The sequence below is a fragment of the Colossoma macropomum genome, unplaced genomic scaffold, assembly GCF_904425465.1.
Source record: "Colossoma macropomum unplaced genomic scaffold, Colossoma_macropomum, whole genome shotgun sequence".
NCBI classification, from domain to species: Eukaryota; Metazoa; Chordata; class Actinopteri; order Characiformes; family Serrasalmidae; genus Colossoma; species Colossoma macropomum.
In genome coordinates this window covers 5,949,456-5,963,701 of record NW_023494786.1, presented here as the reverse complement: position 1 = coordinate 5,963,701, position 14,246 = coordinate 5,949,456, and the positions used below count along the sequence as shown (strand labels likewise).

The 14,246-nt window shown below is 38.6% G+C and overlaps 1 protein-coding gene across 2 annotated transcripts in view; it reads left to right on the top strand.

The window, feature by feature from the left end:
* Window positions 1–37: 37 nt before the first annotated feature.
* Window positions 38–14,246, top strand: part of megf6 (multiple EGF like domains 6) — a 117,074-nt gene continuing 102,865 nt past the window's right edge. For both annotated transcript variants that reach the window (XM_036558675.1, XM_036558666.1), the window contains exons 1-4: window positions 38–307; window positions 7,315–7,449; window positions 10,076–10,185; window positions 11,424–11,528. In XM_036558675.1, the coding sequence (XP_036414568.1) occupies window positions 234–307; window positions 7,315–7,449; window positions 10,076–10,185; window positions 11,424–11,528 (424 nt within the window). In that variant the 5' untranslated portion in view covers window positions 38–233. The remainder of the gene's footprint in view (window positions 308–7,314; window positions 7,450–10,075; window positions 10,186–11,423; window positions 11,529–14,246) is intronic.

Genomic DNA, 14,246 nt, shown 5'->3' with positions numbered 1-14,246 from the left:
ACACACAGGGAGAGAGAGAGAGAGAGAGAGAGAGAGAGAGAGAGAGAGAGAGAGAGAGAGAGAGAGAGAGAGATGCTTCTTCTTTAAGTTTATTGACTTTAAAGCTGCATATTCCGTATATTTGAATGGAAGCTAAAGTTGATGATGAGCTGGTGGGAGTTCTGAGCGGACCATAGGCTGCAGCTTCATCACTTTCAGCCCGGAGAGATCTCCTTTTTTCCGCTCTGTACAGAATGAGCGTCGCGGGGGTTTTGCTCTGGTGTGCGGTCATTTCGTTCGCCTCATCGCTGGACCTGCAATCGGACATGTGAGTAACTCCACTTTTATGAACATGTCAGTTATCAATAACGTGACGAAGCTGAAGGCAGCTTCGTATTCGAATTTTCCCGTTCCACCTTAAATGGTGTACCAGTTACTGTTATAACGTCCGTGGCGCCAGAATTAACTGCTGCACTATTTAAGGTGGAACGGGAAAACTCCAATAAGAAGCTGGCGAATAGGAACCCAACTTCAGCCTCGTTATAACGTGTCAGTTAATGTGCTAAAATCATCCGGGTGCGTTTCCCAGGGGAATTCTAGTGTAAGAATACTGAACAAACGTGGAGTTAAAAGTGGGAAACTTATATGTGAGAAAATGAAACCAAAAAAAGGCAGAACAGTATCGATATTTTGAGATGAAAGTATGGGGCTTGTAGCCACGAGCCTGTCTTGGAATCAGACCAAGTCTAACTAAAAGTGTTTTAATTTTTTTATAGAATATAGATTTTTTTTTGTTCCGCCAGTGTTAAAACACTAATGAAGTGCAGTAACTATAACTGTCCGCTAGAGGCCCCTATGCTTCCAGCCCTTATTGTAGAGACCTTTATGTGATGTTTGTAGCAGCTATGGACATTTACTCAGTACAAGTACTTGTACAGTACAAGCGAACTCCACCGAATTTTCAAAATTTCTGCATAATTTAATCCTTGACATGTACACAAAGTAATTCAGAGAGGTTTGAATTAAAATGGTGGTTTGTAGAGAAACTTGCTCACTCAGATTTGTTTACAATGGCGGTGATAGATTTTATATGCAATATTGAAAATGATTAACTAGTAGTAAATCTGAAAAAAAAGTTCTCTTTGGGTACTCTTTCTCCTTAAAACTCTTTTTAGGTTTATTGTCATTATGTACAATTACTAACATCCCCTTGGTCTGCTCTTCTGTTGCTCAGCCCTTTTATTTTTGGGCTATAGCATTTTATTTACAACTGAACAGATCCCAAAAAGATAATAATAGCACCTAACAAACTTTAGTTCATATCCTGGATGTGCTAAGATGTTCCACTGCAGTTTCATAGACAACTCAGTACTGGAGGAGTATTTTGACCTGCTAATGTTTTTACTCAGGTTGTTGTTTGGTAGCTACTTTTCTTTGTACTTGAGTAATTGTTTCATTGATGTAATCAGACTTTTACCTCAGGATGATTTTAGGCTCTTTTATCCACATGTGGATAGTGCAGAGACAGGTGGGCCTCACTGGGAATTGTTGAATAGTTGGGAATGTTTTTTCATAGCACATCTCTGGAAGGTAGGCTTTACTTCTGAAATATTCTCAGTTATAGATACAATCAACCATTTCACATCACATCGTTCTGAATGACTTTGTATACGAATGCAAGAATTTTGGAAATTTGGTGGAATTCTCCTCAAAAAGTAGCATGGGCTCTATTGAACCCAGATGACAAAGAGAATGATGGCCCCAACATTAATGTAAACGGCTTTGGCTCAAGAATGCGGTAGGCCCTGTCTGAGTGAGTCCATGTAATGTACAGTTTTATATTGCTGGCTTCTCCTGTTATATTTATGAAGGTGAACTGCATGTTCAGCGATATTTCAGACTTCAGCTGAGCCCAGAAAGCATATGAAAAGTTTAAATGGTGCCCTGCCTCTGCAGAACTCATGAGAAATGAGTTTAAAGTGTTCTGTATGTGTGTGTGGTGATGTACTTCACTCTTTTTGGGGATGAAGCGCCCTCAGGAACTGCATGTTTCATGACAAGGAAAGCATAATTAGGTTCGTTTAACTTAATTCAGCGCAGTGCAGTATGTGAAACATTTTAAAATATGGCACTACTGGTTCTTTTTTCTCCATTTATCTCATCAAATCTCAGAAAAACTAAATATCATGGTGCATATAGTGTATTGAGAAAACGTCTTATCATGGGATTATGCTTTTGACATATCGTCTGGCACTAGCTTGACGCTATAGAAACTTTCGACCAGTCCCTTTCGGATAAATGCTTTATTACAGACTTTTTTAAAAAAAAAAGTTAGAGCTGCACTATGTAAAATTTGGGGCTTTGGAGACCTCTCTGGTGGAAATTTGTAATCGCATGCAAAGTGCAGAAGAACATTTTGTAATGTCAGTTGTTCTTCAGCCCCCCCCATGAGTGGATGAATCTGATGAAAGTCAGTCAGAACTTGGTGAAGGACATGTCTTCTATGTTTGTGAGTGAATTATCTACTATTGTCATCATATATTTATCAGTAGGATATTGATTTTGCATTTGAGACCTAAGCATCTAGCCTTTTGACTCTGTACATGTGATGTAATACATAAAGACAGATGACGCAAAAAAAAACTTGACCCAATGTCTCTGACTTTTAAAGCCGCAAGAGTAATAATATCATACCACACACAAACTATTAGCAAATACATGATTAAAAGCAGATATTCTTTGGAAATTTCAAATGTAGTATGCAGCAGGGGTTCTCAACCTTTTCCACCTCAAGGCCCACCTATTTATCACTGAAAAGCATGAAGGCCCACAGGAAAGCTAAAAAACGTTTTGCTTAAAAAAGCTTTTTTGGGAAATTTTCAAGTGTCATCAATGGCCCACTATAGATCCCTGGAGTAGGCCCGGGGACCACCAGAGAGTGCTTCCCAATGATCAGTGGTTGAGAGACCCTGGTCTAGAGTACTGACAATATTTCTTGAGGATGTAGCAGTAGTAAATGAGGATATGGACCGCACAGTGAAGGACCCATAGACAGTGTTTTGGTAGCCCTGCGGTCACAAAACTTGTCTTTGTCTCAAAAGGCAATGGGTTCAAACCCTGTTGATGTCAACTGCCATTGTGCAAGCCACTTAACCTCAAATCTCTCCAGAGAGTGGGCCACCAACCCCCTTCCTGTAGATGTGCTACACTGCAAACTTACGTTCCAGCTCTAATGAAACACCTCTGGTTCTGAATATTAACTATATTGCCTAACTAAAACCAGTGTTATGTTCAAAGATCAAATTTAGGCAACTTTCTCCTTAATCCAAATGTAGCTGATTAGCCAAGAGCTACACTGCAGCCAAGAAGCGGGGCTTGGGGGGTTTACACCTCATTTTTCTGAAGGCAGAAAAGTGTTAGCTGTCTTTTTTTCTTGTGAACGCTACACACTTTTTTAGTGCCCTGCATCTACCTGTTGCTAGCAACAACAGCATCACAGCTGTCTGTCAGCTGTGCCAACTACCTAGCTATCATTTCAGGCACCACTATTAACTAGCAAACGTGGTGCTGCTAGCAAAGACAAGCTGAAGTAAAAAAAAAAATAATATGTGAAGGACTTCAAACACCATTTTCTATTTACAACTGGACACTGGTCCCCCTTCATTGGTCAGCACATAAAAAGCTTATGATATAGGCTATTTGACTGCTTTGAGTTGAATTTTTGTCAACCCTCCATTATTTGTGCTGGAATGAGCTGGATCCAGATAAGGTACCTCAGTAAGGTAAACACATTCAGGCAACAATATGTAGAAATTTGTCAAGAAAAATATTAATAACGTTTTGTACAAAGTCAATATATATATAGCATAAGCAAATATTATAAGTGTTTACAAAAAAGTTATGTAAAAAGTGGCATGCTATGACCATGTGACATGGCCCTCCTTCTGTTTGGGTGTGTAGCGCTAAGCTAACCCACTGGCTTGTGACATCAATTTATTAGCTAGTTAGCATTAGCATTAGGTTTTCGGAAAACCTACATATGTGAGAAAGTTCAATGCTTAAGAGCCTTGTTAACAGATATGTTAGTCGAAAGATGCAAGGTTATAGGACAATTCACACTGAGCTGTGTATCTGATGCAATTTTTGTTTTTTCCTCAGGCCCAAATCAACCTGCCTGAATGCTGTTCTGGGACCTCATCATTTTCAAATTAGGTTCCGCTAACAAGTAATAGAAGCTTAATGCAGTTTTATGGTATAAAGCCAGCGTGTTGCTAATTTAGTTCAGCACATTGTTCCTGTTTGTGACCAGTTGCTATTTTGATGGTCATAAATGATCAGTAGGGGGTGTGCCATTCAAAATCTGCTATTTGTGCGATGCTATTTTCGAACCTATTGTGGCTTGCATTATTCCTCCCCTGACTTGAAGTGTAAGCAGTTCAACTTTCTTGGCACAAAACTATAGGTAAGATATTTTATTTAGTAGATGTAGTTTAGATGTGATATGAACTTAAACAACCAAACTACATTTTAAAGTTAGTGAGCTAAATCCTAGGGCTCAGGCTATGTTCGAAATAGTCTACTACACACTGCTCACATACTGATTGTCCCCAAATCTAGTAAGTAGAGTGCGGTATGTGACAAACCTGAATTTCTCCAGTTCGCTAAAGATACACAGTTGATGCAATACTCCGGCCAAATATTCCAGTACGCAGCAAGAGCTATCTTCATCGTACTGCATCCCAAAACGCAACACTGTCGTTTCAGGAGGACGTAACCACTGATGTACCTGCCTGGTTTGCTCAGAACAGTTTAATAGCCCCATGTCAGGCTTTCTTAATATATATATATGAAATGGAAAGAAATTATTTGTCCTGCTGCTGCTTGAGCTGTCTATTTAATAATGTAAACTAACTACGTAGATAACACGGTTTAAACATTAACTTAATAAAGTTGGCCTCAACCAAACAATCTGCTCAGCATTCAGGCTCAGTCAAACTAGCTTATATTACCAACTATGTAGTAAAAATGAAATGCAAACACAAAAGGAGGAGAAAAGGTGTGTTTGGAAACCACACAGATGAACACGCTCAGCTCTTAAAATGAGTGAGAGGAGTTGATTCTAATCCCACCCCCATGATGCTCTTCGGAGCAGATTTGCTTTTATCTATTGTGTGCTATTGAGTTCATACTTGATCCAGGGGTAGATTTATATAAATGTATAAATTGCCACTGGCCACTTGGGCCAAAATTAAGAAACAGGTTTGTTGTACATACATTGTATTAACAATTAATAAGCATGCTTGAAGACTGAAAGCCAGGCAGATGTCGCGTCTGATGAGTCCTCCATGTCCACTTCACTTTTTTTACAGCTGTCAAACCAGAGAATGATGCTTGTTTTTTATCAGGCTTTATATGAGCCCTGCGGGTTTGTTTTTGGGATGGCTGAAGATCATAGCTCTATAACAGCATGTAAGGTGAAAGCAGTAAAGCCTTGTTTTAATAACCCAGCTATTGCGGCAGGCTGCGAGAGAAATGAGTTCTAGAAAGAAGTTGTCACTCGCCGCCACATTAGCCGTCACAGTGGTCACGTTAACGTCACAGATGGCGATTCCGTTTTTCATGAGACAGAAAAAAGTAGTTTTATTATTAATAGAGGATGCTTGTGAATGTGCAAAAGTTCAACCAGTCTGGTGGTTTGTGACTGTAAAAAGGTAAGAGGTAATGGTTTAATGGTCTTTTCTTGTTCATAGTTTACAGGCGTAGACCAGACTGGCCGATTAGCAACTACTTGCTAGCTATATTTGCTTGGTAGCTAACAATGGCTGGATTGTGCACACACACTTATAAAAATGTCTACACAGTTACACAGTGTGTACAGTTAAGCAAAGCTGTGTTCTTCACACTCATTCTGTTAGCATACATGCTATAAAACATTAGAATTAGCCACATTGCTAACAAATGCATTGTTAGCAATGCATTGAGCCCTAGTGTTGTTGAAGATCCAGGGCTCAATCTAGTTTATTGGAGGATTATTTTTGAGATATCATCCCTGTTTTTTTTTATTTAAAGTGTAAAATGTGCAGTTGATACTTTTTTTAATTAATATGAGAATCTGTATATCAACAACATGTGGAGTGATTCAGAAGTGATGATTGGGTCTTCATAAAATTCATAAAAAGCATAAGAAAAAATGAACGGAAAATGAAAAAAACAAGTTTGTCAGAAACAGATGTTTCCCCAGTAATGCCATTATTAAAGTCCTCTGCACATTTCCTCTCTCTCTCCACATCTTCTGATGTCCTGCTAACACACAAACATGCTTGGTGTTTTCCAGGCGGCCCACTGGTGGTTAAGCAGAGATTTAGACAAAATTGCTCTTTTCAGTGCTCATTTTGCACTCGCAGTCTAATTTACTTATTTTTCATTCATCTCTTTATTTAGTTATCCATTGTAAATTAGTTTAGCAAGTAATTTTAATACTAATATCATAAATACAGGGAGTTATACAGCAGTAAAAGGCTATGCGCATTTAAAATCTGTTTCAGGAGATTAAAAACTAGTTAGACCTTGTCTGCAGGACAGTAATCTGGGTGGTCTGAGGATGGACCAGTAGTGGCATGCAATTGGCAGGCTGCTGACCTTATCAAGCCAGCAGATGGATATATGCTTGCTAGCCGGGTCAGTAAAACACTTCTTGACTAAAACCAAACAAGAAACAATCTTTTTAAGTATTATATTTATAAATATTATTTTAAATATAGTATTGAATTTTTTTATACAGTCAATTTTCTTCCTTATAGAAACATGAAATTTCAAAGTTTTATACACTCATGAAATTATCCATTTCAGTCTCTCTCTCTCTCTCTCTCTCTCTCTCTCTCTCTCTCTCTCTCTCTGAGTTTGAGGAGTAGGTGAATGTGTCCCTGTGTAATATTGTAAGGTTTGCGGCTGGTTATATTCTGGGCTACAGCCCTAGAAGCCAAGGCCAAGTGATGTCCCTGATTTCCTGCTTTCTTTTAATTATATGCATTTGTTCAACACACCCAATTAATACTTTGTTGTTTTTTTTTTGCAGCATAATATGGCTGATATCTCAACGACTATTGAAAATGATTGCAGTCAGCCTAAATTGTATTAATTTGATGTATTAATTGTGTAATAATTGTGACAGGCCTGTTTGTAGTGTTTTGCTAGTGGAAATTGCCCCGTTATTAAAAGAATGTGCTGACAGTGTTTTTCTTTCCCTCTTTCCTCTCTTTCCCTGTTCTTTTTCTCCTACACTCACTCACTGGTGGTTCTCCCATCTTCTCTCTCTCTCTTTCTCTCTGTCCGCAGGCCGAATGTGTGTGAGGACCAGGAGGTGCAGATGTTAGGTACAGTGCAGCCGTGCGTTCAGGCCTTTACACGCATGGTGAAAGTGTGGAAGCAGGGCTGCTCTCCCCAGCGCTGGTGCATGGGCTACGAGAGGAGGTGAAGAACATACTCACGCTCAATATACTGTATCTATAAACTGTCTGTATCTGTCTGCATCTATTATCTATAAAATTGGCCAAAAGTACCAACAATATTTAGGCTTTGAGATACTAGACTGACATACATTGTCCATTTTAATAAATAACAGTATGTCGTAAATAACAGTGTCAGAATAAGCACATAAATAAGTCTATTTGAGATTACTTAACAACTTGTCTCTTTCTGAGGCAACTATGTGATGATTTAGGCATGCAGTTTGGATGTTGTCACATCATTTTAGACAAATTGTAGACAATTAATTACCATATAAGGACCATTCTAACGAATTAGTTCAAACTGCGTTCCTGTGGTAAACTAAAAAACTAAATACACCACTCAGTATTCAGACCTTAGATATATACAAGGATTATGTTAATGTCTATTTAAACACAATGCATTTATAGAGACAGTAATCAGCTAAATATATACAAAAACATCATTTATAGGATACTTTCCATTGGGTGGTCTGTCCTAAACCCTAACCGCTAAATTTACACTAACTTTTTTGCTTTCTTTCTTAAAGTAAAGTAGGAGGATTAAGTTTAATTTAAAAAAAAAAAACAAATTCAAAAATGCTGTCCCATGTTTTCATGTCACTACTGAAACACAAAGTGCTTTAGTCCATAGCCAGAGCCCTATTTTAGCCACGCCCTGCATTTTAGAGCAGGGAATGAGACCGTATCCCTGCCCCTCATGACCACATGGTGGACCCCATTGTTCCCAAACACTGAAAATCAAAGTGTAATATTTCAAATTGCCAATACCAAAACACATATTTTCTGCAAAGAGGTACACTTTTTTGTGTTTTAATAAAAAAATATTATGATTTTTTTGTGTATATAGCTGTCCAAAGCTGAGCTAAATTTTGTGTTGTGACTGTCTTGGCAGTGACAAAATGGTCTTTTGCTTTAAGCGTCACTCAAAGCAAAAGGATTTTAGTCTAAAGGTCAATTCAATTAAAAGTCCAAAATGTGTTTCGGTAAAATAGTCTATAAATAATTGAGATTAACAATTTGTTGATTTTTATTCATTGTATGCAGCTATTAAAGTTTAAGCCCAGTGTGGCAAAAATAGCTGATTAACCTGCTGAAAAAACAGCACATCAGAAATTCCATGCAGGTTTATTCTGTTTTATGCTGGTCTGTTGCTGTTTTAGCTGGTCACCCAGAATGGTCATGGTGGTTGACCAGTGTTTCAGCAGTCAAAGCACAGTATATCACTGCTGTCAGAGCAAAACCTCGTATCTCCATTTTTGTTGTTTTTCAGTTTTTGACATAATTTGAAAATGCCCACTGTCCTTTACATTGTTTGTAAATTTCATGATAAATGGACCAACAGAAATGATCCAAAATGACTTGGAAAAAGTCTGGTTCTATTGACTTACCTTAAAAGTAGAGGATGTTTTTCCTTCTCCTGTAAAGTTCTCATTTTGGAGATACGAGGTTTTCTTCCGACACCAGTGATATGCTGGTTTTGCTGGTGAACAGCATATTAACCTCCATTGCTGCTGACCAGCATACCAGCATCCAAAACACAACGTGTAAGCTGTAAGTACTTAGTGACGACAGACATAAACAAGCATTACTCACTGCTGCCCTCTAAAGGTGTTATAGCCCCGAGGCAGAAATGAAAACATCTGGTCTTTATTTACACCCCTTTTTAGAAGGTAGAGAAAATTATGTGCAAAGCTGGCTGCAGCTAGTTGCCCAAACTTTAGTAAATCGAGTGGAATATCTAATCTGCTGCAAATCTAAATACTCTGGCTTTTTTATGTGATCCCGCCATGTTTGTGCGATCCTTTGTGCGATTTTTTATTTATGTACATGCCACGTTTTTATATATGTATGTGGTGCATTAAATGTGCATTTAGGCATATATGTACTGGTATTAATACATATATGTATTAATATTAATGTTTTTTTCTGTACGGGGGTTGCGAGATGTTACGCATGTGATTTGAATACAGTTGGATTTCAGGCTATAGAATGTGTGGTAACAGGAACAGTTTCTGTAGTTCTCTTTAACAGAAAACACACTGTTAGAAATAAAGGTTCTGTGCAGGTACATTTTTCGTTCATCAAGGTACAAACAATGTAAACGTACTCTCAAAGGTACAACAGTGGTTTTGAGGTCCAATTGTGTACCTTAAATAAGTTTTTCCAGGTGAAAAGTACAACTCCAAAAACAAATTTGGGACACAGTGTAAAATGTAAATAACATTAAAAACAGTCGTAATATGTAAATGCAGCATTTACATATTACTGCTGTTACATTTATGATGGAATGGAACATTTTAATAAGAAGCTGGCAAGTAGGAAGCCAGCCTCAACCTTGTGGAAAAAACGAGTCTTAGAAGCTACTTCTCCCTTTAGGATTCAAGCAGCCGCTAAGTGCTGAAACAGATAACTTGCACTGTAAAGACATTAATAACTACTGATTTGCACCTCTATTTGTTTGTAGAATCCCTCTTTATTTGGTTGTAGAGTCCAGCTCTGTTTGATTTTAAGTCTATGCTAGTGAGATTTTCATCTGTGTGAATTCTCTCTCTCCTCTCTCTCTCTCTCTCTCTCTCTCTCTCTCTCAGGACAGGTTACTATACTGCCTATAGGCAGGTGTACAGTATGGAGCTGCAGACTGTTTATAAATGCTGTCCAGGATGGACACAGAGAGGAGAGGAAAGAGGCTGCTTACACAGTAAGTAAACTGGACACCCAAAGGTATTTTTATTTATCGGCCTTGAGAAGTTTAATTTATTGTGGATATTTGTTTTACTGTAACTTAACTTTTTAATTTTTGTACTGTAATACTGTATATGGGCTCACACTTCAATTTCTTCAATCACTCTGAAAACTACATAATAATAGGAATAACTGGTAAGACTAAAGAGGCTGACAGCTCAATGACAAATCTCAGTGATCCTAACAATCTTTGACCATATGATCATTAACCAAAGAAAAAAATCCCAAACAATATTTCAAAAGTAGATAAAAGCTAGAAAAACTCAACTTCTCTGCCTGATCAGGACTGTGTGGGCATTTCACACTGTACAGTAATTGAGAGTGGTGAATGTAAGCAGCCCTCTGGCAGCAGGTGTTTTGTTAAGCTTTTATTTTCTGGCAGAAGTCAGAATAGCCTGTGTGAGATATCAAATTATGGAGGTAAAGTTGCATCTAGCTTTGTGGTAAGCGGTGCTGTGGAACTAATGTTTTGTAAAGTAGGCACTTCAGATACATTTTTACTAAAGCTGTGTATTACAGTCTATTTACTACAGTAAAAGGGTGTTTATAAAATACTAGCTAGCCTGCTCACTGGTAGTTGGTCAGGCACAACTAAAGAGCCTGTGGCTTGCTTTTTCATGGATAAGATGTAAACAAAGTAATTCAGAGTGGTTTGGTGTGAAATGCTCTGTTTTAGAGAAACTTGCAGAGTCAGAATTGTTCACAGTGCTGGTAGGAACAAGACATCCACCTCTAAAAGCTCCCTCACAAACAATTTCAAATGAAATGATTACAATATGCTGCCTGCTGCTGATATTATTTTACAGTATTTTTGACATAAGAATTCGAGCTAAAATGAATTTTTCAGATGCATTCAGGGTGCAGAGAAATAGTCCCCACACTACCATTTTACCCTCATCAGCATTACATATAAAAACTCAGAAGACACGTATACGTTCACATCTGGTTAGTGAATAAAATGGCTATTGAGACGTAGCCTTTAATATTGAGATGTGTTGTAGACATGGACTGGGGTCAGTTGAGGTCAGCGTTTTCCAATACAGTCTCACCCAACTCAAATCCAAAAATCTCTCAAAGGAAATTACTAATAATGCTCTTTTATGACACAACAGCATATTCATACAGCAGCCTATAGCTAAAAGCACAAATAGATAAATAATTTGTCTCTGTCTGTGCATGGATTCTCAATTGCAGGACTGTGCTCAGATGGAACATGTTTTAATGGAGGCAAGTGTTCAGACACAGGGGATGAGGTGTGTGAGTGTCCTGCTGGCTTCCAGGGAGCGCGCTGTCAGTACGGTAAGTTAGAAACTACTGTGTGTGTGTGTGTGTGCGTGTGTGTGTGAACACCGTATACGTTTTTTAAAAATCCATACCTTGTACTTTCCCTCACTGACCACTCTTATACCATTAAATGTATACAGTTACAGACTGTAGCCTTTTTGTTGACATACACAGTTATCTATCTTCTATCTCATTCATCAGCGGACAGTTTCAAGGCGGCCAAGGCTGCTGGTGACCAGATATTATGTGAATGGTGGATTGTTCTCAGCACAGACGTATCACTGATATGGTAGTGGTATGGTAGTGGATGTGGTGCTGGTACGAATTGATTAGGCAAAGCGGTGTTAGTGGAGTTTTTCACACTGTGACTGTGAGGTTGAGACAGTTTTACACACTGTCACTGTGAGGTTGAGAGAGTCCACTTCCTTGTAATTAAATGTATATGATGTTTTGGAACCATATCAGAATAAGCTAATAATTGCTCAAAAAAGTATTGGCATCAGCCAGATGTTTAGATTTGACCATTATTAACCAATATTTGATGATATGTTTATTATATTCTGGAAGAGCAGACTGTTCAGACAGCGATGGGCTGCTGTGACAAAAAGTCTGCATTTTATTTATTTTACTGCATTTATAACCCTTTTTGAAATAAATGCTACTTTTCTCAGCAATGCTAAAGCAGGGAATTTAGTCATTCAATTAATGTACATAAGAAATATTGCACATCAGCATCGGCCCAGCAAGTGCTTACCTGCACTGGGACCCTGCTCTCCCACATGGACAGCAAGTAATTTAACTATTTAGCTAAATGGCAGGTTACAAAATACTTTTCTGTACAGCTCAAAAACTGCTGTATCCTGAACTACTAGCCTGTAAAACTTGCTGACTATTTTCACTCTCAGTGTGTAAAAAGAATAGACCGTATGGTGAAATTTTTGAAGCAGTAATGCTTTCTGACACAACAAACATGCATCACCATGAGGAGTTTTTGAGGAATTTTATAGGCCTCTATTGAAAATAAACATATTGATATTTATTTGTGTTTGTAGCCTATTTGCTTAAGGGAAAGGTTAGTTAGATTTCTGTTAACACCGCAAGAAAAAAAATGTGGCACATCCTGTCAGATGTATGCTATTTAAATAATAATTTATTAACATCATTATGATTTCCAACAGCTTTATTGAACATCCTTTATGTCCATATCATGCAGCCCTAGTAGATATGTATTGTTTATCTGTATTGAGAAAGTTTCTTAATAATCTGTAAATTGTCTACCTGGGACCATCAAAATAAAGTTTGACCATATTTTCCAGTAATTCTCCCATACCAGTCATATTGCATAGCCATTACAAGCTAAAACAGAAGGGGACTGCATGAGTGAAAATGCACCTCATCTTTTATTGGCATTAACATTACATGGTTACCAGAGTAAAGTTCAAAGCCAGGGTCTGTCATGGTGTGGGGGCATATTAGTGGGGAACCTGCACACCAGTGAAAGCACCATTAACGCTAAACACATTTTGGAGGAACACATGCTGCCTTTTAGACAGCGTATTTTTCAGGGACGTCCATGCTTATTTCAACATGACAACACCAAGCCACATTCTGCATGTGTTCCAACAGCATGGCTGCGTAATAAGAGAGTGCAGGTGCTAGACTGGCCTGCCTGCGGTCCAGAACTGTCTCCCACTGAAAATGTTTGTCTTATAAAGCCTATAATATGACAACAAAGGCCCTGTACAGTTGTGCAGCTCACTAAATATAACCCAAAATGTGCAATGGGTAGCGCTATCACCTCACAGCAAGAAGGGCCTGGGTTCGATCCCCCGCCCAGGTGACTGGGTTCCTTTCTGTGTGGAGTTTGCATGTTCTTTCCCTGTCTGCATGGGTTTGCTCCCACAGTCCAAAGACATGCAATCAGGCCGATTGGAGATGCTAAATTACCTCTAGGTGTGATTTTATTGGTGTGTTTGCACTGTGATGGACTGGTGAGCTGTCCAGGGTGTCTCCTGCCTTACACCCAGTGAGCACCAGGATAGGCTCCAGCACCCCCTGCAACCCAGGAGGATACGCGCCTTAGAGGATGAGAAAGAGTGAATTTCAATTACTTAGTGTGTCCACTCTTTGCCTTTATTACAGCTTCCATTCTTTTTGGGAGAATTGTTTTCAGTTTTTCAGAGAAATCTGCAGGTATTTTTCCAAAGTTCAGTCTTAAAAGTTGGTTGCATTTTCTGCTTCTCACAATCCAAGTAACCTCAAACACATTCAATGATACTGAGGTCTGGACTACAGAGTAGCCAGTTCATTGTTCTGAGAACACCAGCAGCTTCTTTGTTTGATTTGCAGATTTCTTCCTTTTCTCAGTGAGGCTTCTTGACAGCTACACATCCTTTCAGACCCATAGTGCTGACAGTAAAAGGATGGACTGCAACACCTGTGGAATTTATCAGAACTGAAGCAGCTTGATTTTCTCCTCTTTCTCAGAGATGAAAGGCTAAAGTGCTGTTTATCTGATGGGGGCAGTTTTGAGGGTCCACCAGGTCTTGCTGATGGTTGTTAGGAGTCTCGATTTCTCATCTTTTAAATATTCTTTGAACTCTAGTTTTGGAAACTTCTGTTTTTCCACTTATTTTCCTTTGACTTTCCCATTCCCTATGAGAGTGCTTTATCTTATATCTAATCTTCTCAGAAATATCTCCTGAAAATTAATAACTTGCACTTAAGAGCTGT